General features: G+C 37.9%; 1 protein-coding gene across 1 annotated transcript; it reads left to right on the top strand.

Moving 5' to 3' along the window:
- The first annotated feature begins 110 nt into the window (after positions 1 to 110).
- On the top strand, positions 111 to 27,468 carry LOC129886181 (DNA polymerase zeta catalytic subunit). The gene is made up of 20 exons (XM_055960759.1): positions 111 to 361; positions 440 to 522; positions 2,049 to 2,106; positions 2,514 to 2,563; positions 2,675 to 2,787; positions 3,389 to 3,431; positions 4,098 to 4,166; positions 5,193 to 5,345; positions 5,437 to 5,608; positions 5,680 to 5,771; positions 5,857 to 6,231; positions 6,448 to 9,953; positions 10,876 to 11,179; positions 12,059 to 12,673; positions 12,973 to 13,131; positions 14,430 to 15,067; positions 15,701 to 15,818; positions 16,874 to 17,226; positions 17,698 to 17,796; positions 25,712 to 27,468. Exons 1-20 carry the CDS (start codon positions 250 to 252, stop codon positions 26,892 to 26,894), a joined length of 8,295 nt encoding a protein of 2,764 aa, XP_055816734.1. The 5' UTR covers positions 111 to 249; the 3' UTR covers positions 26,895 to 27,468.
- Positions 27,469 to 27,634: the final 166 nt, after the last annotated feature.

Below are 27,634 nucleotides of genomic sequence, written 5' to 3'. Positions count from 1 at the left end.
AGAAGGAAGCATTTTCTCTCTTTAAAATTTAGCCAATTTCATTTTCTTGGGGAAAAAAAAAAAGGATTGAAGGGGTAAAGTTGGCCCGGACCTACGGACCCAAATCTTGCAAGGTAAGTTTCCAAGTGGGCAAAAATAAAAAAGAAGAGTTTCAAGGCCTCTGATATAAAAGCGCAAAAGCGGCGCCAAACGGAACTGGTACCAATTTCAAAAGCAGATGAAGCAGAACCACCAAATCGAAGAAGAAAAATGGCGGATTCTCAGACCGATTCGAAATTATTCAGTGTTCGAATTGTTTCAGTAGACTATTATATGACCGCTCCCCTTCCTGGCTTCGACATTTGTTACAGCAGTTTCCAAGGTTTGAATTTGACTACACGCTCGCTTGAATCGAGAGCACATGTTTGTGATTGTTAATTTTTTGTTTTCTTTTGAATAGGTGGGAGAGTAAATGAGGTCCCTGTGATAAGAGTGTATGGTGCCACTCCAGCTGGTCAGAAGACCTGCTTGCACCTTCGAGGAGTAAGCCCGAATTCTATATTCTTTACATATTTTATACTTTTTTTGTTGTAAATATCAAACGAGTGGAGAGACTGTATTTATTTTTGATATATAAGACAACATAGATGTGCAAAATTGTGCCAACTGTAGTTAGTAAGCTTGTCACACAATGAGACTTTGGAAAATAGGGGTAAAGGGAAACTAATAGATTAAAGTTCTGTAGAGTTACCATAATTTATAGGGAGAGAAAGAAGGATATCTACATAAAAGAAAACTATTGATAGGAGAAAGCATAGGATATAGTGCCCAAGAAAAATGGGTTGGTGAGTGATTAGTAAGAAATAATTTCATACTAGGTATCTAAGTTCCACGAAGGATACTTTATCAATCAAAGAAAGTAAATAAATTCCACCAAGGATATCTTCAAAAGAGTGATCCCAACGGCTAGAACAGTGAGAGTGTACTCTTTTACTGTACTCTTTTATGAAGGATATGTTCAAAAGAGTGATCCCAACTCTTTTAGAAAAATACTGGTTTTGTAATTTCAACATTTTGAATATGGTGAACATATGAGCAGTAAGACCTGAGATTGCTTTACGTGTCTATCTGTACTGTTGCTGGCCCCTTTTGTTATTATTATGTTTTCCCAGATTGTGAAGAGAAGACGGTTTGGTGCGTCTGTTCATGAATTCTTTTGGAAACATAAGTTTAGTTTCTGTTGTCAGTAGTTTTTCCAAATAAGTTTTTCAATAAAGAAGAGTTTTAGAGGGTTTTTGTATTGAAACACCTCTTGCATGAAAAAACACTCATGAATCTTTTTAAAAAAGTACCAATTATTCAAACACACTTTCCTTTAGAACAAACATTTTTCTCCTAATATTGTTTTCCAAGAAGCTTTTTCCAAAAGTCTCCCAAATGGATTAACAGTATAAAATATGAGCTGGTCGGGTGTTTGGTTTTTTATTTTTTTTGGTGTTTTGACATAGTATAAAGGGGATATATTTGGATTATCTGAAAAATTGTCTCCTCACCTTACCAATTGAGACTTGAGAGTCAATGATGTATTTGGAGTTTGCTAAAAGTATAGGAGTTGTGTAAACATATGATATTTCATAATGATTGGAATCTATTGCAAGAGTAAATGAATGATATTTTAGCAGCACTTCTCAAATGTTTTAATGTTGATCAAGACATGTTTAATAATATAAAAGAGGAGATTATCTTTCTAGTTTTTTTGAAAAATTAACATTTCCAACAAGATGCTTTAATCCTTTGAGTAGAATTATAAGAAAGATCATATAGCAAGGAGGGTGAATTGTTATCTGCTGTTGGCACTTCCTCTTTTTAAAAAAAGTTGCATGCTTAAAGGACAGAAATCCTAGTCTATTAAATTTTTCTTTCTTTTTTCCTGTTCAACCTTGGCATGAAACTCTCTTTGCCATCCTTATCACAAACAATTGTTGACATTGTAATTGAACAAGTTAACATGTTTATACAGAGTGTTTGCTCTCGACTCCCTAGCTGACCTAACATGGATCACGTTGCAGGCCCTGCCTTATTTCTATGTTCCATGCTCGGAGCTCTTCCTCCAATCAGATGAAAAAGGTAAATGCACCTTTTAACTTCTCTCTTTTTGGGGGTCCATGGTGTGGAGAGTTAGAGGAAGTTGAAGTGGTATGTGTTTTGATCCAAAACTAATTACTTATAAGTGGAGAAACTGTTTATTGATGCCTTCACTTATAGTTAATCCAAAAGATTCATTTTAATTGGAAAAATACGTACAAACTCTTTGAATGCCTCGAGATATGTACTTTGATTGATTTTTACTAAGGTTTGTATTATATGAAACCGTGGGGTGCATTAGTAGTTCACGTGGTCTGTAGACAAGAACAAGTTAACTCAGAATTGGGTGTGCATAATAAATTTTAGAAGCTTATTAGATGATTTATTTCCTACTAAAGTTGATGTTTCACTGTTTCCTCTATTTAATTTTCTGGATTCAAATCTGTTAGGGAGCGAATGCACGAATGCTCTAGCTCTTGCTCTTGAGAAGGTGCTCAAGGTAAGTCTGATCTGAGTGGAGTATCCTTTAAGAATTTGATTTTACAGGTGACACCTTTCTGCAAATTGCTGATTCAACTTATGCATGGACTTGTCTTAAAATTTCTTTCAGCTTAAAGGCAATGCTGGTTCAAAACGTCAACATGTCCATGGCTGCAGCCTTGTACGAGCAAGGAAGTTTTATGGTTATCATTCTTCAGAGGAACTGTTTTTGAAGATCTATCTGTATCCTACATTACCTAATGTTAGTGTTTTTTGCCGAGAATTAATGTAATTAGGTAATAAACAGTCATAGTAAATTCAAAAATAGTCACAGTCAGGTGGTCCCTGCCTCTTTATTTCTCAAGCCGTGAGGTTTGTTAAATAATTGCCCTGAACTGTCATTCAGCCCTCTTTGCAATGAAGCTTCTTAATCTTTTAAGACATTGAGACTAGAGTTATTTATAGTTTTCTTATACTCTCTCCATTCCATTTTAATGTGCTGGGTTGATCTTCTCTAAGTTTTAAGTGTAACATGCTGGAGTGATTATTGTATCAAGTCTGGTAGAGGAGAGCTTGAGTGTGAAACATTTATGAGTTGGTTGAGAATATGGAGCTCCAAATCTGAAGTAATATAAAGTAGTATTATTTCATATTAGTTTGAAATGCTGGTGGCAAAAGGAACTTCCGTTGTAGGAAAGAGGTCATATTCTTGAGATGCACCAATGGAAAAGGCAGGATAAATCAAATGAAATGTATTATATTTACTTAAGAAACTATTTGGTGTTGTGCTCATATCTCTTATTATTTTGAGTTTTGCCTAGGAATTCCTTGACAGAAATATAAGCTATCATCCGCAGGACGTCTCACGCGCTGCCAATCTTCTTCTGGTACATGTAACAAATTCTTATTACTCTAGGTATTTTTGTTAAACATAACAGAGGTTGCAGGTTATTTACTTTAAAAAATTTCCTAACACCACATTGTTGTGAATTGTGATTGTAATACTTAGAAATCTAGGCAAGATATGTTTTCATGATAAGGTGCATGTTAGTTGTTATAATCCAACTCCATGAGAGTATTTAAGATGCTAATTAGGTCCATAAATCTTCTAGATCAAGCAAACATAAGTGTTTCGGAATTGTTTTGCCCATATCTCTGTTTCTTTTCTCTTATGTGCAATAAAATTTCAATGAGTTCTTGAACTGCATTGTAACTGAACTTGGTGAATGAATAGCCTCCAGGTACATCTTTAAATCAAGTTATCAAACTATTTTTAGCTGTTTCATGTTTTATTCACCGTTAACTAGAGTTTGCTTCTTCTTTGTTTTTTTGTGCACACTGTGGTGCTTGGACTACACATTAATAGGTAAGCTATTCCTTAGTAAATTAGAATGTGATATATCTGCTAGCTTAATGTTGCAACTGGCGAAGAAACAGCTGTCTCCTTGACACTGAAGTTTCTTTCACTGCCTTTAATACCTTAGGAATTGAAGAATGGACAATCATTTTATTTTTTCCTGTTTGCATTACAATTTTCTGTTCCTTCTTTACAGGGAGGTGCAGTGCTGGATAAGTCATTACAGCCCCATGAATCTCATATACCTTTCCTTCTTCAATTTCTGGTAACCACTTTTTAATTCATGGATAGTAAACTCTTGTATGACATGCTAAAGTGATAAGGGGTTAAAAGTTCTCCAGGGGCAGGGGGAAAGTTGTGTCTCAAGCATATATTGAAGTTTAGAAGTACTTAAAAGACTAATAGATATGCTATAATTTTTTAATTTGGGAATACATTTATACATACCACTATTAGCAGCAAATACATCTAGTGATGATCACCTCTGCATTTAAGCAATTGCCTTTTTATTTGGCTCTCCTTTGTGAATATTATAAGTTTTATTCCCTTTTATTAATTCTTTGTCCTGGTAAGTGGAGAGGTCCACGTATCGGATCTCAAACTGAAGGGGCATGTTTCACTTGTTATTTTTATTTCTATTCTCAACCACTGTTTCTTAAGTTCAGAAATCTAGAGTGATTACTGAAAACTAAGAAAGAGAACTGTAAATCTATTATTAACTTTGAAAAAATTAAGTTGCTCACAGCTAAGAAACAATTCTGTGTTAGTTAATTCTTTGGGAACTGGTTTGCCGGCTTCTATATAGACAATTCTGTGTAGTTGATCCCTTTGTATGTCTTCTAATTGAACCTTATTTGAGAACTGATTAGTATGCTTGGTTGTTTTTGTATGGTTTAATGATTTCTTATTACACAAAATTTGGTCTGAATAATTTGTTGATCTCTCTTTTTCTTCTCTTTTTCTTCATTTCTGTTAGATTTTCGTGGGTAACTTAAATTTTTGATGTAAATATATGCTACTGTTTACTTGTCTCTGCATATCATCGCTGTTTACTTTTTTCGATTTTCTTTCTGACTCTCATTGTTAATAGCTGGTGATGTTGGACATGCACTTAAGTGTGAAGATATTATATCTTAGTTTCTAAATTTCTTCTTAGGTGAAAATCATATACCATCTTCACAAGTGTATTATAAATGCTGCCTTAGTTTCTAATAAAATTTGAGATCCTTGCTTAATTCTCTCTGGCTTACTTATGAAATGTTCTTTTACCCTTCATGCATAAAACATTCAGGTTGACTATAATTTGTATGGGATGGGCCATCTACACATATCAAAGATGAAGTTCCGCAATCCAATTCCAGATACTTTCTCCCCAAGGAAGGCCAACTATGTTGACAGAAGAAGGCCTTCTGATATGTCCACTTCCACAACTGCAGAGTTTCAGGTAAAAGGGCTTTCACACTATAGAAAATATGCGTGCTGATAGTTTAATACGTGCTACAGTTATGGCATATAATATTGGTTACATCTCTTAGGTTGATTTAGATGGTGAGGCTTGTTTAGATATGCCAATTTGGATATCTTCTACAATTCCGGACAATTGGATGTGGAAATACTCTAGTCAGGCTGATCCTTCAACAGACCCAGATATCCCTAACATTAAGCGACAAAGTATCTCTGAACTTGAAGGAGATGCTAGTGTTGATGGTTGGTTGGTTTTTATGACTTTACACACAACACTTCGATTAAATTTCTTAATTCGGTGTATGCTTATGCAGCAATTATGAACCAGAAGTGGATATCCTATATGTCGCTCTCACAAACCTGTTCCCAAGAGAAAATGGTTCAGTCACTAATACCGATTTGGGAGGTTTGTTATTAACAAAGTTTATTTCAGGCCCATTCATTTTTTCTAATCACTCTGGTTTATTTTATATGCTACTTTCTTGTATCAGGAGGAGTTTGCAAGGAATGGGGTGCATGAAGTGGGCTTGCCTCCTGATCCTGGTAAACCACTTCGAGATGATGTCTTGAGAACACTTTCACATGAGATTGGATATGAAGAGATTCTAATGGAATTAAGCAATGATGTGAAGGTTTCTTCTGATATGCTGCAGTTAATCAACTCATCATTGAATGATGGGAACATTGCCAATATTGGACATTGTGGCTCTTTAAATAGTATACGAGAACCATCCAGATGCCCAAAAGAGGGATTATTTCAAGATCATGTTTTGAAAAAAAGGGTGGAAACATATGCATGTCCCAAACAATTGTTAGCTGATCAATTGGAAGCAACTGTTTCCATGGCAGCCTCACAGGATGTGAAGGTAAATTAGACCCCTGGTTGTTGACTCCGTCACTCTGTGCAACATGGCTGTTGTTTCAGATGCTGTTACTTTGTTTACTTGGGCTCATGTTTTGCTTGGATGTGACCTCTGGTTGAACATCCTGTGCATTTGTTGCGTTACATTTCTTTGATCTTCCAAGTAGTCAATTCTTAATTTTCCAGAATCCATTTCTGATTCATATTGTTTGCAATGTAGGCTTCAGATCAGGACACCTTGAGACTTCTAAATTGGCTTGCATCTTCTCAAGCTGCAGAAGACATAGACTCTGATGATGACCTTGCTCGGGAAACCATTTTGAGCCCTTTAATGCCCGCAACAACTATTGATACGGTGTTGGAGAAGGCAAATGTAGCCTATGAGAATGAATCTCAGAAAGAGTGTGAGGACATTCTTGATTCTGTTCATGATTGTTATTTTGAAGAATTAGACAGAAAGACTTCTCAGTCCAGCAGCAACGATCATTCATGCAGAAGTTCATCGAGTATGATGATTCCTCAGCTGGATGGCTCCAATGATGATCAAAGCCCCATTTATTTTGTTAATGAGTCATCTGAAACACATAAAAAACCTGGGACATCTTCCCAAGCAGATTCTTGGAATAAGGCTACTTTAGCTACTAGCAATAAACACAAAAAGGAAAAACCACGATGGTGCTCTTTACCAATTGCTTTGGGTCAGAATCAGAATGATTCACATCCAAATCCAGTTAACACCCCTAGCAGTCACATTTGTGACGAAAGAGATGGCGGAGGAACTTCTTCTCACATGAATTTTAACAAATACCAAGTGGAATCTAGTATGATAGTTGAATGCTCTACACGTGATTTGATGAGGGTCAAAAGATCCTATCAGGCTGAGCCTTCTGAATACGGAAATCAGGTAAAAAAGGTACAACTTGGTGCAAAAGGAAAAGAAGATTCTTTTCTTTATTCAGAATCCAGTCATGATGAGAAAGAGAAAATGCCCCGTGATTCCTTGATATCTCGATCAGCAATCACGGATCAACCAAGAGAATGTCATGAGAGGAACTCATGTCTTGCACTTCAGATGCAGGTTGAGCCTGGTGACATCAAAGCTGACAAATCACATAGTCCTTCATATGGTAAGTTGCCACTTCTATCCAGCTCTATGCTGAAAAATGCATCAAAAGATGGAGTGTTTCTTTCTTCTGAAGGGCATCATGTTGAGGTCGGCAGCAGAGCATCTGCAGGTTTGCAGAATTATGGAACGAGTGGTGCATCAACATCACAAGGGACTAAAGATCTATTCCAGCTTCCTGATGTTGAGAATCAAAAATCTGCTGTTTACATGGGAAGCTGTGGATGCTGTAGTTGCGAAAATGTCGACAGCTGTGTGAAATGTACAAAGATTTCAAATCCTGATCTTTGTACTTCTGTAGTTGCTCCATATTCTCAGTTCACATCTGAAACTGAAGAAAAATTTCCTGGTTGTGGGAAATTGCTGCAAAAGAATGCGGTAGGTTTAAGTCAATCTCCTGCTGGTCCTAGTCATTCAATATCTTCAGTAACCGGAGTATCTGGTGATGTTCTTGAACTTAAAGGCATGACCTTCATCAAGAAACCTCCTAAGGTGGAGTTCACAGATGAACCTAGACTCAATGCTCAGTCTGCATGTGGTACCCCTAGTAACCATGTCAACAAGAAAAATAAAACAAGGACATGTGATCAGGATAGAGGTTTAGATAAATGTCCCCCTTTCTTTGAGGGGAATTTCCTTGTAGGAGAAAAGATTTCCAGTGCTAATTGTGGAACAAGCAACTATGTTCATTGTCAAGACAATTTGTTGGGTGTACCCGTTCACTATAAAAATGATGGGTCTTATTTATACATGTTGACTCCTGTATATTCACCACCACGAAGTGAAAGTGTTCGACGATGGCTGTCACTTGATTGCGTAGATTCTTCTAAAATGAATGTGGTTTCAGGTCCACCAGTGTACCCATCAACAAAGGTTTGCTCTCATGATTTAGCAGAATCACAGGGTTCTCAATCCACCTTTGGTGTACAAATGAATCCTGTTGTCCCTGATGCAAGAATAAAACAACGAGATGAAGGGATTATTTTGAAATGTGAACCATCAATGCGTGGATCTCAAGATTTCTCCCAGATATCCGGTCCTGATAGAAAATCAAGGCTAACTCCATTAAGTCAAACTGGCTTTCGACACCCGGCTAGTATTGGGGTTGGACAGCAGTTAACAATATTGAGCATAGAGGTCCAAGCAGAATCCAGGGGTGATCTGAGACCTGATCCTCGGTTTGACGCCGTAAGAATTGTTGTTCTCGTTTTTCAGGAAGATGATGATTTTAGATCTGATACTCATGTACTTTTGCATTGCAATGGTGAATCTGTTCAAAGGGACCTTGATGGAGTGTCTGAATGTAAAGTTTTAACTTTCTGTGAAGAGAGGCAAGTATTTTTTCATTTCATAAAGATGATTAATTCTTTTGACCCAGACATATTTATGGGCTGGGATATTCAAGGTGGTTCCCTTGGTTTTCTTGCTGAACGGGCTGCATACCTTGGCATTGGTTTGCTTAACAAAATATCTCGCACTCCATCTGAGGGCAACATAGCTTCTAGAGACTCTGAAAGAGGAAAACTAAGCGATTTTTTTTCTGAAGCTGTGGCTGCTGACCCAATGTTTCATGAAGATGCTGCAATAATCGATGATGAATGGGGCCGAACTCATGCCAGTGGAGTCCATGTAGGGGGTAGAATTGTCCTTAACGTTTGGCGACTGATGCGTGGTGAAGTGAAGCTGAACTTGTACACACTTGAGGCCGTGGCTGAAGCAGTGCTGAGACGAAAATTTCCTTATATTCCTAACAAGGTATTGACAAATTGGTTTTTAAGTGGTCCTGGACGTGCAAGATACAGATGTATAGAATACTTTTTAGAGAGGGCAAAGTTGAACCTTCAGATCATGAATCAACTTGATGTGGTAAATCGAACATCAGAGCTTGCACGGATATTTGGCATAGACTTTTTTTCAGTTCTTTCTCGAGGTTCACAGTACCGTGTTGAATCTATGTTCCTGAGGCTGGCTCATGCACAAAATTATGTTGCCATTTCTCCTGGAAACCAACAAGTTGCTTCTCAACCTGCCATGGAATGTATACCCCTTGTCATGGAACCAAAATCTGGATTTTATGCAGACCCTGTAGTCGTTTTGGATTTTCAGTCACTTTATCCATCCATGATAATTGCATATAACCTCTGCTTCTGTACTTGCCTTGGTAAAGTTACTTCTACGAAAGCTAATATCCTCGGTGTTAGTTCATATTCACCTGATAAAAATGTGATGCATAATATAAATGACGAGATATTGCTCACTCCAAATGGTGTTATGTATGTGCCTCCCAAAGTCCGAAAGGGGGTATTACCCCGCTTGTTGGAAGAAATTTTAGATACTAGGATTATGGTCAAAACAGCAATGAAGAAATTGGCTCCTGGACAGCAAGTTCTTCACCGGATATTCAATGCAAGGCAACTTGCTTTGAAGCTAATAGCAAATGTGACCTATGGGTATACAGCTGCTGGATTTAGTGGGCGCATGCCCTGTGCTGAGCTCGCTGATAGTATTGTCCAGTGTGCCCGTAGAACTTTGGAAAGTGCAATTTCATTTGTTAACACAAATCACAGGTGGAATGCTAAAGTTATTTATGGTGATACGGACAGGTATTAGTTTATGCTGACTATTTAGTTGAAATGCTTGCCAGGTTTTAAAATCTCAACAAGCAGTAGTCAATATTTAATGCTTGCATTGATCTTGAAATGCCACATGGTTCTGAGTCATATGAAATAGCGAGGTGTAATGTAATGGGGAATAAATGAAATGAGTTTATTCATGCGCATGCACTTGTTGTATTTGACGATTCCTTTTTCTCCAATCAGTCCAGTATGAAGTCTAATAATTTATTTTCATGCTCCACTCTTGTTTCTCTCCGTAGTCTGTGGCTTCCGACTTTGTACGTTGTGGGGTCATTGTTATCTGTAATATCTCACATTTTTATGATGGCAAAGGAATGATTGTAGAATTGGTAACGAAACTAGGACTGTCAATTTTTTTAAAATGTCTGTGGGACATAATCAAGTTCTCACTAGCATGTTTTGATTGCATCGTATGAGATATTTCTCATTTCAGCAACCATCTGATCTTGTCTGTGAATGCTACTGAAAATTGCTGGTTAATCTTTGGCTATAAAGTAGTTTTTGAAGTGTCCATGTTTATTACAAAATCAAGTTCTCAGTAGCATGTTTTGACTAGATCATATGAGATATTTTTGAGTTACGCATTGGTCAAATCAAAAAGTAGTTTATTTTATTGCAATATGAAGCATTTAGAGATTTGTTAGAGTTAAGTTATTTTATTTTGTATTTGTAGCATGTCTTTTCTCCTCAAAGGACATGACAAACAAGCTTCCAACCACCCCACGAAGTTGCACCTGTGATGAACCCAAATACTGTCTAATTAGAAATGGAAAAACCAAGGATTCATTCATCAGACTTGATGTGTTGCCTTTGATAATTTAGAGTTCATTTCTCCCAGTATTGTGTTGTTCTCATGCTTCAAGGTTGATCCATGCTTTTGTTTTCGCAGTATGTTTGTACTCCTCGAAGGACGGTCTATTGAAGAAGCTTTTCGAATTGGTCATGAAATTGCATCAGAAGTAACTGCAATGAATCCAAATCCAGTCACGTTAAAGATGGAAAAGGTTTACCATTCGTGCTTCCTCCTTACTAAGAAACGATATGTTGGTTATAGTTACGAGAACGTTGACCAAAGCAAACCAGTGTTTGATGCTAAAGGTATTGAGACAGTACGAAGAGATACATGTGGGGCTGTGTCCAAGATAATGGAGCGCTCTTTAAGAATCTTTTTTGAATATAGGGATATTGAGAAGGTAATTTTTATGTGTACGGGCCTATGTGGCTTCCTTTGGTGTTATTAAATTCTTTGAATATTGAAAATCAACGAAGTTAGAACATGCTTGAGTATGCAGCTCTATAGCGAGTTCTGACATGTCAGGACATGTCTGTCTATGCATGATCATACACACTTTTCAGGCATTTTACAGACCATCTCCTTTTCATGAAACCTTTCTAAGCATGGAAAATTTCCTGACTAGTTAATTGCATTAACAAAGTATTGACTGGCAAAATAAACAGTCTTGAGTTGATGTTGAGCAACAATTACTGGTAAACTAATGACTGGTTTCTATCTATTCTGGTTTAGAACCAGTGGCTATTCGACTTTAAGCAGTCTTTTCATTATGTGTATATGCATGTGATGTGTTCGTTGAGTATTTATCTTCAGTTCCTATAAATCTCTCATCATAGCCATAGCATCATATTCTTTTAGCCTTCTAGAGCATGAAGTGTAACTTACATTGATTGCTATTTCTTGAAGGAAAATCCCTTTGGAAGTAATTTTATAGGAGTCCTCCAGATGAACATCCCTTACCTTCATGCACCTTCTCCAATTGGGGATGGGGATGATTCATATTGCCGACCCAGCTAGTTTGGATTGAGATGTAGTTAATCTTACTTATCTGCATGGTGACTGCTGTTTGTGAATCCTGAGTTTGGAATCTCTAGAATACCAATGAGAGGAAGTAGTACAACAGCTCCAGCTAGTTGAATTTAAAATAGTAAAATTACTAGATACTCATTTTCTGATCGGCTTGAAACAGTTATTGTCAATGCCATCAGGTTGATCCGTCTGTTAATGGTCTTCCAAACTATGTAGTATCTGTTACCTAAGTTCTTTTATTTGTGCACAGGTGAAATCTTACCTGGTTCGTCAGTGGAAAAAGATCATATCAGGCAGAGTATCTCTTCAGGATTTTGTGTTTGCGAAAGAGGTACGGTTAGGCACCTATTCTGCACAGGCTTCTTCACTTCCACCAGCAGCAATTGTTGCCACTAAAGCAATGAGAGTAGACCCTAGGGCAGAACCTCGGTATGCAGAGCGAGTGCCTTATGTTGTGGTTCACGGTGAACCGGGTGCCAGGCTGGCTGATGTCGTGGTAGATCCCTTGGATGTTCTTTCAATTGATTCACCTTACAGGTTAAATGATATATATTACATCAAGAAACAGATAATCCCAGCTCTGCAACGAGTATTTGGGCTCGTTCGAGTTGACTTGAATCAGTGGTTTTCAGATATGCCTCGTCCAGAGCGGGAGGCTGGCGGTAAACGTCACCTATTTACTGCAAATGCGCACAGAACTAGAATTGATTATTACTATCTGTCAAAACATTGTATCTTATGCGGAGAGCTGATCCAGGCATCTAGTTACGTCTGTCAAAACTGCTCCAGAAATGAAGCTGTAGTTGCTGCTGCTTTAACAGGAAGAACTTCAGTGTTGGAAAGAAACATCCAACGCCTTGCTGCTGTGAGCACTTTAACTTGTCGTGTTTTATACTTATATAATTTCTTTATTAGATTGATGTTGATAGATGTTAGTTTCAAGCAAAAACTCACGGCTCCACAAAGTCAGGGTTGATGATGATCCCCCCCCCCCCCCCTACCTGCTAATTGAGCTTCTCCTTTCTTTTTTTTTTAAAACCATGATAATGATCCACTAAACAGAGCACATTTTTCCTGGGAAATTCCCCGATACTCCAAATTCTTTTTACACATAATAGCATGTTATCTCTGATATACATGCTTATGATTGTTGCATCCTTCTAGATATGTCGGCACTGTGGAGGAGGAGATTGGCTCATAGAAAGTGGGGTGAAATGCACATCTCTCACATGTTCTGTTTTCTACGAGAGGAGGAAAATCCAGAAAGAACTCCGATCTCTTTCTGTTGTTACTACAGAAGCAGGTTTTTATCCCAGGTGCATGGTGGAATGGTTCTAACTAATGCCTCTTCTGCGTCAAAGGTTTTGAAGTGTGAAAGGGTATTTAAATATCTAAAGAACAATGTCTATACATATGTTGTACCACATTCTGTGAATCTTTTGTAAAAAATATATGCAAAATAAACTAAGCCTTGTATACTATAGGATTTTCATATATACTAATGGAATGTATTAACAAAATGTTGTAAAGAATTATTTTACAGTATTTATTTTTAACCAAAAAAAGCCTTTGATGGTAAGTTGATTGTGCGAATGCAAATCATATGGAAGTGTTCTCATGTGATGGCAAACTGATGTTCAAAATTCCATGCCGCTACGTTGAGCATACATTTTTTTTGTACAAGATGTTCCTTGCTTATAGAATTATCCAAATACATAATGAATGCATTTTACATAAAAAAAATATAAGTGAAAGACGTTAATAAATTTATGCCACTGTAGAAAGGTGAAATGCTATGCCACTGAAAGAAGATCTCATGAATGTAGAACAATGTAATAAAAAACCACCACCTCCACCTTTGTTGTTACCACTAACATCAAAGCCTTCTTTGCCGTCATAATCACCCTCGCCTTCACTTTACAATTGTTGAACTTGTTGTAACAGGTAAGTCATTTTTTAAACTTTATGCCACTCAAGAAGATCGCATGTAGAACAATGTAATAAAAAATGTTGAAAAACTTAGAAACTGGTGAAGATTTAACAAAAAATGTCTTTTAAATCTTATTTTTAATATTGGTGAATTGAACTTTTTCTTAATTTTGAAACTCTTTTGTCACCTTTAATTAAATTCCCTAGAAACTGTATAGGGGCTTTTGAAAATCAAACATTGCTTATATTTTCTGGTGCCAATGAATAAAACATTGCAAATTTTATTTTGAAAACAAAGGACTAATACCCCTATGTTTAATTATTTGGTGAGAAAGCAATCTCTAGAAAAGTTTCTTTCTTTAAGATAATAGTCATGTTATATTTATATAAGAGGTTCGTTTAGTTTAATTGCATGATGCTGTAGTGATAACAATATGGTAAAACTAAGATAAAAATAATAATGTAGAAAAATATTTTTTTTTTATTATTCAATTCTTACTTCATGATATATTATTAATATTGATATTAGTTATGTTAAAGACTATTTTTCATGTATTATTGGATTTGATGTATTAAAAATAAGAGTTCGGAACGAAAGGGCCATATATTGAAGCTAAAAACCAGCAACATTCTGTTCAATTGCAAGGGTTTAAGGTTTCCCTCCACCTCCTCCAATGGCAGTGAGGGTTTAGCAATTTCTTCCTTTTTCCAGTTTCCCAATCCAAGCAACCATGGTTCTTTCTCTCCTTCTCCTCAAACGCTTATCTTCCTTTACACCAAAACCCTATCTTTTCACCCTTTCACAAACGAAAACCTTCTCTTCTTTTTCACCTTCAGATAAGCCTTCTTCTTTATCAGCTCGCATGAGCTTCGTGTTCGACCAAATCGATGCTATTGAGAAAGAACGGTCCGAAAAGGACCAAACCCTTCAACGAATTCGGGCCTGGCGTGAATCCAAAAAGGGAAATCAAACTCAAACCCAAACCCAAACCCAAGACCTGGTTGGTTCAAGCTCGGGTTTTTCTGATGTGGGGTCATCGGAAATGGAGTTGGAATCGAGAAAAAATGATGGGTTTGATGGTGGTGGTGGGTTGATGAGTAAGAAAGTGGAATTGGTGCATCCGTGGCCCGAATGGATCGAGTTAATGGAGCGCTTGGTTCAGCAGAATTACTTTGATCATAAGAGAAAAGATGAGGAAAAAATGATTGAGGATTTGGGGTTTAATTTAGCTGGCGTCGCTGAAGATGAGGGTTTTGATTTTACCAGGGATTGGAAGACTGTTCAGACTGCTCTTCTCAATTTTGGCAAAGACCGTTTCGATATATTAAGGTCCATTTTCGATTAAGAACACATTTTAAACCATTTTTGTTCCCTTTTTGCTTTCTGGATTGAACTTTTAATTATCAGATGAGTTTAATTGAGCCGCATTGTACTCATTGCGTAAGTGTTTAGCTGGGCAATGCTTTTCAAGCTAATTAGATATGACGGTGTTCATTTTATCCCCCTCAATTCATGTTTCTTTAGGTAGCTATGTTAGTAACTTAATTGACTCTCGCTATTGAGGAGTTCTTGTTTTCTTCTTATATGACTATACCATGAGAAGTACTCCTAAGTTTTGATAGATGAATGAGATCCATAGTTACAAATAATAAATTGGGTAACAACCTGAGAGTCTAGTTAATTAACTTGTGTAGTTTTCACTGTTCCTTTTATTTTTAAATTTTAATTATACATAGTGGGAAGGGGAGGGGGAAATGGACCAAGTGATCCCACAGTGAGTTTTCACTGTTCTTTCAAAAGCATTGCTAATAATTAGATTGTTTGGTTATTGATCAAAAGGAAGCCATAGATTTTTATGGGATTAACCTCACCTTTTTATGCCCTCCCTACAAATAAAGTGTGCAATGATTTTCTAGTGACAAACTATAACTCTTGATGCATAGGGTGATTAGTTGATTTCAGGTCATTATCGAGACAGGATCTCCAAATTTTGGTTGGTTATGGATGCCCTAGTACAGACAAGAAGGTGGTTTTTTCTGCCAAGTTATTGAGGAAACACGTCCATCTGGACGAAGGGGATGTAAGTTTGGATTCTTTGTTGTAAATATGTATTGCATGCCTTATTAGAAGTCCCGTTATTGATTCTTTATGAAATGTGGTTTCTCATTCCTATTTCATGTATTTACTTCTTGTTTGGGCTCAGTTTATTTCTTGATAAATGTGAAGTCTTGACAAGATTTTCCATGAATGGAGGAAGTTCACATTCTTGTCATTTCGTGCATTTTCTGAAAGGCATTGTCTATTTTAATCTTCTTGTTCTCAAAATGCATTAAAATCTCCTGTTGGTGACTTTGCTTTCAGAAAGGGATAAACTTTAAACTTAGCAGCACAAGATTTTGATATAGAATGTTAAACTTCTATAGATTTTCTGTGTAAACTTATTAATATGGGAATAGTCTGTGTACAAGCAATATACCAAAAAGTAGAGAGCCTACATGAAAAATGGTTCCTTGAGAAATAGTACTCAATGTGGAAAATAGGAACCTCATGGTGCACTAAAATGAAACTAAAAACAAGAGGTTATTTCCCAATGGGAAAAGTTATTTTCTGCTCCACCAAAGGCTCTTTATTAACTAAATAAAATTGTTCATTTTGTAGCAGATTATGCTTTTATATGAGGTGGTTACTCAATTCAACAATGTATTAGCCTAAGATCTAAAGAAAAATCAAGTTCTTCACCTGATTCACATATAAAGATGGTTTCAGATTAGCTGAATTGCTGGTAATGTTTATCTTGCACTTGGAGTGCTTGAGATTGCATCTTTAAAGCATCTGAAGATAACCGTGTTATTGGACATACTATAACATCATGATTCATGAACCAGTGTAAGGAAGCTTTCAAAAGTCTAAAGTGAGGTGAACATTGTTCTTTTGTTCGGTGAATATTCACTATGGTGACTTCATGATTTGTTGAGTATACTATGATCTGGGCTTTCGCTATCTGTATTATTCAATGACCAATCCAAGTTATTGCATGGTTATATTTTGGTATATCTCTTGTGTACGGCTAAGATGACCTTGTTATTATCAATGAAAACCCTACTCGATCTAAAATAAATTGCATGATTGTATCAGGTTTGCAGTTCTTGCAATTTGAGGAGTTCTTGTGAAAGGGCATATTTACTTACCAATAAGGAGGATGAAGCAAGGACAATGGATGCCATGCGTGTCCTATTGACTTATGGTTTTGATGCAATCAATGGATCAGTTGTTAATGAGAGTCTTATGAAGAAGAAATCTGTAAAGACTGTTGTTCGTAAATTGCTTCACGAAGTAGTCAAGTTGAGTGCTGTTCCAATAGATCCAAATCTTCCACCTCCAGTTTTTAAAAAACCACCTCCAAAGGTGAAGCAGCCACCTCCCCCTCCGAGGAAACGAGTAGGACGTGACGACATTGAGATGAAAAAAGGAGATTGGCTGTGTCCAAAGTAGGTTTGATATCTTTTCTTATGCGCTAAGCTGCTGTCATCCTTCTTTGGAAATCCACAAAGGGCTTTCAATATAATGAAGTTGTATTTCCTGATCCATCTTAAAACTTTATTTGGACATTATTTATGCTGTACAAATTCCATTGTTTAGAAAGCATCCCAATTGACATATGTAAGACATTGTCTGGCTTGATGTGCTTTGATTTGATCAACTTTTTTCCGTTTGATGGTCCTGAAAGGTCTGCTATGACCGGTTAGTATGCCCAGCACAAGCAATGCAGGGCTTCACCTTAAATAGGGTTAATTGCGTGGTGATAAATTGTCTTATCATCTTTCTAAGTTCACTCTTGACCCTAATATCTGTTGATCTTGTATTTGGTTTTTATGATATGAACTTAGAGGGCTGGTGAAATAAATTGAATATAATTTGTCAAATCTAGTTGAAACATTGCTAACAAGTTACACTGCCAGGTGTGACTTCATGAATTTCGCGAAGAATACCATATGCTTACAATGTGATGCCAATCGGCCGAAGAGACAGCTGCTTCCAGGAGAGTGGGAATGTTCCCAGTAAGTCCCCTCTACTTGCGTTTTGTCATCAATTCTCTCTCTGCTGTTGACATGAGTATATTGTTGATTTTAGAGCAATATGTTAAGTTAGTCAGGAAAAGGGGTTCATTTTTGCTATATTTATTCAAGCACCACAATAGTAGATGTCTAGGCTGAGGCTTGAATCTAGTTGTAGTGGCAAACTTAACAAGTTCATCTTTTTTTTGAAAATGGTAAGCTTTACTTCTATATTAACCACAGGTATACTGCACTAAACATGTAGTCCCCCATCACAAAAGTTGTTTCTTACAAAATCCTAATATGTGTAATTACAGCCAGTCGATAGCATTAAAAACATTTTCTGTGCTGTCTACAACTACTTGTTTACACCAAAAATAGTAAAGACCTAAGCAGTCTATCTTGATCTTCTGTATGTTGCTTCTTTTGCCTTCAAAACATCTTTGATTCCTCTCTTTCCATATGGTCCACCAAATACATGCTGGAACCATAGTCCACCTCTCCTCCTCCTTCCCTGCATTACCATCACTGATCCAGCTTCTTAGTACTTCTTTGATTCTCCCCGTTTTCCACCTTATCTTCCTCTTGTGGATGAACATCTGCCACTGCCACAGCTGGGCTGTCCATTTACAATGCAAAAAGAGATGGTTGACTGTCTCTACCTGCTCTTCACATAGATAGCATCTAGAGCATAGGTTGAATTTCCTCTTGCTAAGGTTTTCATGAGTGAGGACTGCTTCCTTTGCCAGTAGCTATGTAAAGTAGTTTACCTTATAAGGCACCTTGGTCTTCCAGATCATTATCTCCTGAGTATTTGTTCTTGTCAAGTCTTTGTAAGCTGACCTAACAGTAAAAATACCTCTGCTATCCATCTTCCATACTAGTCTGTCCTTTTCTTCTGTCAAATTGAAATTTTGAGGGATTGTATTCTGAAAAGCTGCTATCAAGGTTATATCCCAGTCATTTAGGTTCCTTCTCAAATGGAGATTCCAACCTTGTCCTGTCCATAGTTCAGCCACAGTAGCATCCTGAGCTTGGCTTAAATTATATAGTTCAGGAAAAGTCTACTTCAGAGGCCATTGCCCACACCATATACCCTTCCAGAAGGCCACTTTCTCTCCATTTCCTACCTTGCAACTTGTTCTTGAAGAAACTAGTTGCCATAGGTTCCTGATGGATCTCTGTACACTACAATTATAAGGGGTTGTCACCTCCTCTGTCATCCATTTGTTCTGATCACCTCTTTCCATAAAGCTTCTTTTGGAACTGCAAATTTCCATAACCACTTCATCATCATACTTTTGTTGTGTATGTTTAGTTCCCTGATATTCAAGCCCCCTCCTTTCTTACTTTCCAATAGCTCCTCCCATTTCACTAGATGGTATTTCTTCTTTTCTTCACTTCCTTTCCATAGAAAATTTTTCCTAACAGCATCTAGTCTATTAGTCACACTGACCGGGGTAGGAAAGACTGACATCATATATGAAGGGATAGAATTCATTACACTATTAACCAAAGTGAGTCTACCACCTGAGGATAAGTATTGACTATTCCAGTTTGCCAGCCTTTTCTCACTTTTCTCTATTACTCCACTCCATATGTTTTTGGATTTGCTCTTAGCTCCTAAGGGCATTCCCAGGTATGTGGTTGGGAGCTCACTCACTTTCCCCCCTAATTTTTCTGTCAAATCCTCAATGTTTGGCACTATATTGACTGGGTATATGAAGCTCTTTCCCCAGTTTATATGCAAACCAGATACTGCTTCAAAAATATTGAAGATAACTCTGAGAATCAACATTTGTTCTCCTGTGGCTCCACAAAACACTAGTGTCATCTGCATATTGCAAATGTGTAACCTGTAGATTGTTGCCTGTTCTATCTCCCACTTGAAATCCTTTGACCCATCATCTGATTTTTGGTGTATATATTAGATTGCTTAGTCCCTCCATGGCAAGGTTGAAAAAGAAGGGGGATAGTGGATCCCCTTGCCTTAAACCCCTATGGGAGGAGAAAAGGCCACGTGGGCTTCTATGTATCAGAATTGAGAACTTTAATGTGCTGATTCATTGTCTAATCCACCTGAGCCACCTTGAACCAAAGCCTATTCTCTGCAGCATATTCTTTAAGAACTCCCAATTTAGGTGATCATACTAGGGAATTTACTTGTCAATGAAATTCCACTCATAAGTAGGTTCACATCGTGATCTAAGTTCCATATGATCCCTGCCTGTTTGTCTTTTTGTCTTGAGTCCACACACTCATTTGCCACCAACACTGCATCCATGATCTGTCTGTTCTTTATGAGAGCCATTTGTTGCCTATCTACTAACTTATGCATCACTCTTTTCAACCTTTCTACTAGGACCTTTGCAAAGATTTTATGTACTCCCCCCACTAGACTTATGGGTCTAAAGTCATTTAGTTCCATTGCCCCTACCTTCTTTGGGATTAAAGCCACAAAGTTAGCATTTATACTTTTCTCAAAAGTCCCATCCTTGTGGAAAGCCTTAAAAGTTGCCACTACCTCTTTACTGATGATGTTCCAGCAGTGGCTGAAAAAAGCCATTGTAAAGCCATCTGGTCCTGGTGCCTTGTTCCCAGCACAGGATTTGATGGCATCTACAATTTCCTGTTCTTCAAAAGGGCCCATTAGCATATTATTGTCTTCTTCATTGATCATAGGACAGTCTCTCATATTTAGGTCAGGCCTCCAATCTTCAGTTTCTGAGTACAAGTTGTCATAGTACTCAATTGCCATCTTTTTCACCTCTTCTGGTTCAGTCACTAACACCTCATTGACTTTTAACTTGTCAATTGTGTTAACTCTCATGTGTGCATTTGTTGTTTTGTGGAAAAACACCAGTGTTTCTATCCCCTTCTTTAAGCCAAGTTGCCCTGGACCTTTGTCTCCAAGTTATTTCCTCATGGTTTGTTATACCTTCAAGCTCTGAGGTGAGTGCCAGCTTTGAAACTACCTCCCCTTCCTCCAAGCTTCTTTGTTCTTATATGATCTCCAATTCAGCTAACTGATTTAGGACTAATTGTTTTTGTTGTTTCAGATTACCATAGACAGTTCTGCTCCATTCTTTCAGCTTGTCTTTCAATGCCCTCAACTTTGATACCAGAATGAAATCAGGTTTGCCATGGAAATTGAAAGATTCCCACCAGCTTCTTACTCTGTCATTGAAACCACCAATTTTCAAACTTGAAATATGACTTGGACACCTCCCATTCTCCACATTGTAGAAGTATTGGATTATGGTCTGATACTATCCTCTGCATTACTGATTGTTTAATGTTTCTGAAGGTTGAATCCCAGTCTTCTGAGAACAGAAATCTATCAAGCCTGGCAGCTGTGGTGTCATTGATATTTTGATTCTGTTGCCATTGAACTTTTCAGATGGATATCTGACTGTATTAAAGTCCCCACACAACACCCAAGGTCCATTGATTAGACCTCTGGCTGCCCCCAATTCCCACCATGTTTCCTCTTTTTCTATTCTGTCATTTGGTGCATACACACTTGTGATATGCCAGATGAGAACATAATTCATTCCTTTTAGGCTACAAGACACTGAGTATTTCCCTACACTACTAACCATCCCTTCCTAAATTCTTTTGTCCCACATTATGACTATTCCTCCCCTTGTTCCACTTGCCTCCAAATGCACATGATCAGCCCATCTGCTGCCCCGTATCTCTTTGACATAGTTTGTAATTTCCCCTTCTAGCTTTGATTCCTGTAGACATACTACATCAGCTTTCCATATCTTCAACATATTCCTAACCGTGCTTCTTCTCCTCTTGCAATTCAACCCACTTACGTTCCAAGATATTATGTTCACCTTCATTATTGGCGGAATCCATCGGTGCCCCCCTAAAGTTGGCACCAACTTTCACTTAGACACCTTAACTAAGCTTTGTTCATTTTAGACACCTCAAGTAAGGTCCTGATGTGTCATTTTAACACCTTTTTTACAATCACCCAAATATCTAAAATGTGTGTAATACACTTGCCGATGATGTGTCAAAGTGACCAATTAAACGAAGACATGTGGCTTCGAAGGGACATTCACACTTTGATTCGTGAGCAACTTCACGAGAACATTGACTTTTGAGTAGAAAAAGGTGGTCATTAACTTGATAACATGTGGCATTTTTTACCCAAACAATAATTTAAAAAAAGAAGAAATTATCACTTCTAAAAAAAGTGATTTTCGAAAAAAAAGAAAAAAACCCACGCCCCACCTAGTTGTCTTCTTCACCCAGCCCACCCATCATCTTCTCCACCAACACTCAGCCCAACCCCCACCTAACGTAAATTGTGCACTTCACTTGTCATTTTTTGTCATCTAAAAGCAGTCACTTTAAGAATATATTAACGTTATGTGCAGAAAAAGCATGGACGAAGGAAATGGTGGTTGTTCTGATTGTGTTTGGCACTTAGCCAGTACAATTGTTGCTAGACTCTTGGGAAATCTAATGCTTATAGCAGCTTTCGTGTAGATTGCACCATTTTCTTTTTCTTTTTTGTTTTCCTGCCCAATGACAATGAGATTACAAAATCAAGGTCCAAAGTTATGGAGGAAAACGTCAAGAAGATGGAATATCAACTATAAAATTACATGACAAATGATGTAAAAACGGATGATTTGCGCCGGAAGCTTGATATTCTGATAAATTTTGCCTAACAATGATGGAATTTTGCAGAGTGCTCCCATTGAAACTCAGTCTGAAAGGTTTGATTTTGTGAAAAAATTAAAGCTTGAAAAATGGTAGCGAGAAAATGGAGAAGAAGAAGAACAAGAAAAAAAAATTAAAAAATATTTTTTAAAACAAAAACGCTCTTCACGCGCTCAAAATGGGTGCAACACACGCAATGTGCTAAGTCAGCACAAAGTGTCAAAATGACACATCTGGACCTTACTTGAGATGTCTAAAATGAACAAAGTTTAGTTGAGGTGTCTAAGTGAAAGTTGGTGCCAAATTTAGGGGTCGCCGATGGGTTCCGCCTTCATTATTCCATGATGGCTAGATACCCCATCATGAAATTGAGTAAGATGGCAGGAAAATATGAGATAATAAATGCTAATGAAAGAGTTGAAGAAAACATACGTCGAGCTTGTTAACGTATTTACTCCAAATCTGACGAGGCCAAAACATGCGACACTTGGGTACTTCATTTATGTCTTCCAGATAATCTCTAATGATATTTGTTTTCTGCAGTATATGGCAAACATTGCTGTTACTGCAAAAAACACTCAAAGATGGTTACGTTAGTAGACTTTTCAATTTCTGTAGCCCTCTTCTTTCGCCATTTCCCAATTCATTTTGTGGTCCCCTATCTCCTTGCTTATTTCTCTCTATCTTCATCAACATTTTCTTTGCTTTTTCTTCACATCCCTTAAAATTAACTCCAAACTCCATGCTGAGTCGGACTATAATCGGCTGTATCCATTCTGATATTTTTGAGCCAGACTATTCTTCTTCTGGGAGTTGGATTTGGAATGGCATAGCATCTTCTGTTGTTTGGCTCTGATTATCTTCTATTTGTTGTTCCAAGATCACCATTTCTTTCTTTTCCGCCCTTCTCCTTGTTTTTGATTCGAAATCTCCATTGTGTTCCCTGTTCCTTGTGTTTCCCGTTCATCCTCATTTCATTGAACTAATTTTGTTTGGCCTGTTTGTTCCATAGAATTAGTCGAGATTTCGATATTAGCTATGTCAAAATTTTGGGTCATCTCCGCTAAAATTTGCGATTTTTCTAGTTAGAATGGATCGGTCCTACCTATCCAATCAATAATTGTTTATAACTGACTCGCTATTCACTCAGTTTTAACTTATTCCCCTGCTATTGGGTCTTTGAATAAGCCCAATATTTCTTTCTGGCCCATACCCTTTTTATCTATCTTTTTATTCTCTCTTTCTTTTAATGTTGGGCCCCCTTTGGCATGTGCCCCTTCAGTTGAAGTGCCCACGTGCCCCTCCAGATATTCCGCCGACAAGAGTTCTGAAAATCCTTCCTCGACCTATCTTTGGATAATTTCCATGGAATATTTTCCCCTTTCCTCTCCCTTCTCCGATACTCTCACTGTCACCGAGGTTTCACACCACGCCGAAATGGTGTATGTGAATCCTTCACTGTTCACCTCTACTTCCTTGGGAACATCGCTGCCGTCCCCTCTCACTTTAATTCTGGCCCGGTGGAGATGATTTTTTAGCAAAGTCTCCTCCTCCGTTTCGATATATCCTCCAACGTCGATTCCCCATTTCCTCGAGAACCTTTTTGGACGATAGATTCATGGGTAATCCTAGCAGCCTGATCCAGACCCAGTCTCTCTTGATTTCCGCCGGCCAACATCCGGTGGTTGGTTTTCACCAATCAAGATCTAGCTTCATCCTCTTCCAGATCCATCGGCTCGTCAGAACATGCTCTACCGCTCTCTTTGTCGGAAGTTCAAACAAAAAATGTCTATCGTTCATTGCAAAGACTTTGACTTCTATTGCTGATATCCAGGAATTACAAGCCCATCTCCTCACATCATTCAAACTGGGAATTTCTTGTCCTTGATTTTGGAATTTCCCAACAACGCATCTACCCAGAATGTCGTTCTCTTTTTGTGTTGTTTCCCCGATGATATCAATGTTGTTGGTTGTGTGTTGGATGTTAGCCGTCTCAACTGACTCCGTCATCCATCTGCTACGATTAAAAGCTTCTTTATATGATTTCCACTGTTGCACTTTCTCTTTTCTGTCTATCCCTTGTGCTCTTGCAGGTTCATAAATGAAACCAACTATTTTGTGTGCTATGTTCCCCCAACCCCCTTTATTTTTTATTTCAGGTGTAATAATGATTGATCTATTCTTACCCTGAATTGCAATGAAACTGATGTATCTCCCCTTCAAATTGTATTTAAGAGTGCAATAGAACTCCGCATAGTGGTCCTTCATGTTCCACCTTTTAACTGTCCTCCCCTGTACTTTTGAAGCTTCAATAAATATGGCTACCAACCACCCCAGGACTTTAATGCTAATTTTGACTACTCTTATCTGAAATTGGCTGTGTTCCACCCATTCGAACCATACTTCTGCTCCATTCTTAAATCCAGTGATCTCATACAATTTGAAACCTGCGTTGTAGTAGATATACTTGTTCCCCGCTTGATGTGCTCCGGTTGGGTTGCCGGCCTCCATCAGAACCCTAATCTAAAAGATGATCTTTCTTAAAAAAACTACCAGACCTCTTTTTTGTGTAACCTCGAAAAATGTGCCTGTTTTTTTTTTTTTTATGGGTCTGCTCGGGAAAAATTTTCCAGTGGCCGGCGAGCAGATCTGGAAGGGCTGAGAAAGAGAGGAAGAGATCTGAAGGTTTAGCTTTCAGATCTAGAAGGTTTCTAGAAGAGAAAGTCTAGAGTAAGGCTAAAGAAGGTGAGAGAAGATTTAAAAAGGAGAGAAAATCAATGGTCCGACCGGAAAAGGTATTCCGGCGACCATTGATGAGAAAGGAGGAGAGGGTGTGACGGAAAAGGTGGATCTGAAACTTACCTTGGGACCCATGTCAGAGAGAGTCTGACTTCATTGTTCATGACAGCTCAGAAAATTCACAAGTTCATGGTGATGAGGAGGACAATTAAGAAGCAACTTTTCGGTCTTCTCTTCATTGTCCAATCATTATTCTCTGCTGTGGCTGGAACAAGCTGCAAATTCTATTTATGATTGCATGTATGCCCTATTAAACTTGTACACTCATTTACATGCTCGTTTAAGTTGGCACTTACCATTTGTGTAAAATGTTCGGAAAAACATTGTTGAAACGCTTTTTGCTTGAGGCTTTCACTTTCTGATATGTTTCTTATATATTGATCTACCCTTTCTGTGGCAATGGCAAAAACACTTATTTCCTTTTATGAATTGGCAGGTGTAATTTCTTGAATTATAGGAGAAATGTGGTATGTTTTCATTGTGAATGCAAGCGCCCAGCTGATGACTATATGGCCGCTCAACAGCAGGAGAGGCAACAAGGATCCAAGACACAAATGGATAAAATATCTCGCCGCCAAGATGTTTCTAATGCATGGAATTTTGATTTTGATGATGATGAGTCAGATGGTGCAGACGTTGCTGCCTTTGAGACTGCAGATTCTCAGAAACTGGATGAAGATTTTCCCCTGGATAGTCAAGAACGAAGAGATACTTCTAGGACCAATGAGGATGGTTTCCACAAGAGCAGTAGGCCTCCAAAAGGTTACGAAACTGAATACCCTGCACCTGGGAAACCAGGGGTAGGATTTAACGATTTTGATGATGAAGAAGATGATGTTGACAGCTATGAGATAGACAGTAATGGAGCAAACAGAAGTTCTAGAATAGATTTCTCGGATATTGAGGACAACTCTGAATCTGAAGATATTGATAGTGTTGATGACACTTTGCTTGTTGGTAGAAGGAACAGTTCCATCTCAACTGATGCACATTTTAGACCGAGGCGTCAAAAAGGGGCTTTTCGTGGTTCTGAGGATGCTGAAGTGGATTTTGACACAGATGACGAGCTTCCAATTAAAACTAATATGAAATCTAGCCAGGTTTCTTATTCTAAACCAAGATCTAGGAATAAAGGTGCCAAGAGTTTTGACTCAGATGACGATTATGGCCTCAGTTCCGACTCTGATGATAGAGATTTCACAAGTCAGCAGAATAAAGGGAATAAATGGGGATCAAGAAAGGACTTTGGAAGGAGAAGGAGCTCGTACAGCGAAGATGAGCCCTTCTCTGACTCGGAGAGCAATAAAGGTAGGTCATTTCACAAAAATAAGCAAAGAGGTGGTAAGACAGGTCAAAATGGCAGATGGGACTCATCCGAAGGTCGTGGTGATAGGATAAGAGACAAAAGAACCTCTTTTAGAGATAACATGAAAAGAAGTCCCAGAGACTCACGTGGAAGCAGCAGGAGAAGCCAAGATAATGGATATAATGATTATAGAAGTCGTGGACGTGAAGAATCTTATAAACAGCAACGAGGAAGAAAGATTAATTATGGTGATCAATCAGATAGTTACTTAGACGATGAAAGACATAGGAGGCCTAGAATAAATGTACGATAAGTCTCAACATTCAGTTTATCATTTCAAGAGCTGGTTGGAATAGCACTGTGGGTCTCCCGAATGAGGAAATGGAACTTCACGAAGGGCTTTCCAGAAATCAGAAACAGCATGCCAACTTCTGAATAGCCATCAGGTACGTCAGCTTGAGAGCTAGAAGCTTCTTACACTAGAGATGCGCTACAAGGAAAAGTGTTTCAGTGACTGGGTATATATACAAGCCGGTATACAAATTTGATTGACTAAAGCTTCCTACAAATAAGCCAACCAGGAAAGAAGTAATGATTCCCAGGCAATGACTTCCTCGTAGCAACCCTATGCTTGACCTGCAAAGGTGCAGTATCTTCAATCTTCTTTGAAGTTTTTCATTTAGTTCAGCTGATGATCAGATCTACGCATTGTAACTATAGACATTTTTCTGTAAACAATAATTTGCTAACTATTGATATTGGTCCTGGTTTTTCGTAGTATCCAATAGAATTACACTCATCAATGCAATTCTTACCTTATCTGGTTGCCCAAGTCCTATAATTAAAAGAAGGGCATTGAAATGTTGAGGTTTTCTTTTTTTCTTGAATGGTATCGGTTCATTTGTTTACTAAAATTTCAAGTCATTCAGCTACTTTTACTGAGTGGAATATTACTGAAAGCAATTTAGCTTATTTATCAACTTCCAGTTATACCTGAGTTACGGGTTAAAGATAAGGCTAGTAATTTCTATTTCATGAATCGCTAACTCAAGC

Source organism: Solanum dulcamara, chromosome 4 (genome assembly GCF_947179165.1).
Source record: "Solanum dulcamara chromosome 4, daSolDulc1.2, whole genome shotgun sequence".
Classification (NCBI taxonomy): domain Eukaryota; kingdom Viridiplantae; phylum Streptophyta; class Magnoliopsida; order Solanales; family Solanaceae; genus Solanum; species Solanum dulcamara.
The sequence above is the reverse complement of the archived record's forward strand: the minus strand, read 5'-3'. Positions and strand labels throughout refer to the sequence as shown.

Bases quoted from the DNA above. Each gene is read 5' to 3' on its own strand.
- LOC129886181 (XM_055960759.1), top strand. From the start codon at position 250: ATGGCGGATTCTCAGACCGATTCGAAATTATTCAGTGTTCGAATTGTT. The intron at 3,432-4,097 runs GTACATGTAACA...CCTTCTTTACAG, and splicing joins GCGCTGCCAATCTTCTTCTG to GGAGGTGCAGTGCTGGATAA. The intron at 12,674-12,972 runs GTGAGCACTTTA...GCATCCTTCTAG, and splicing joins ACATCCAACGCCTTGCTGCT to ATATGTCGGCACTGTGGAGG.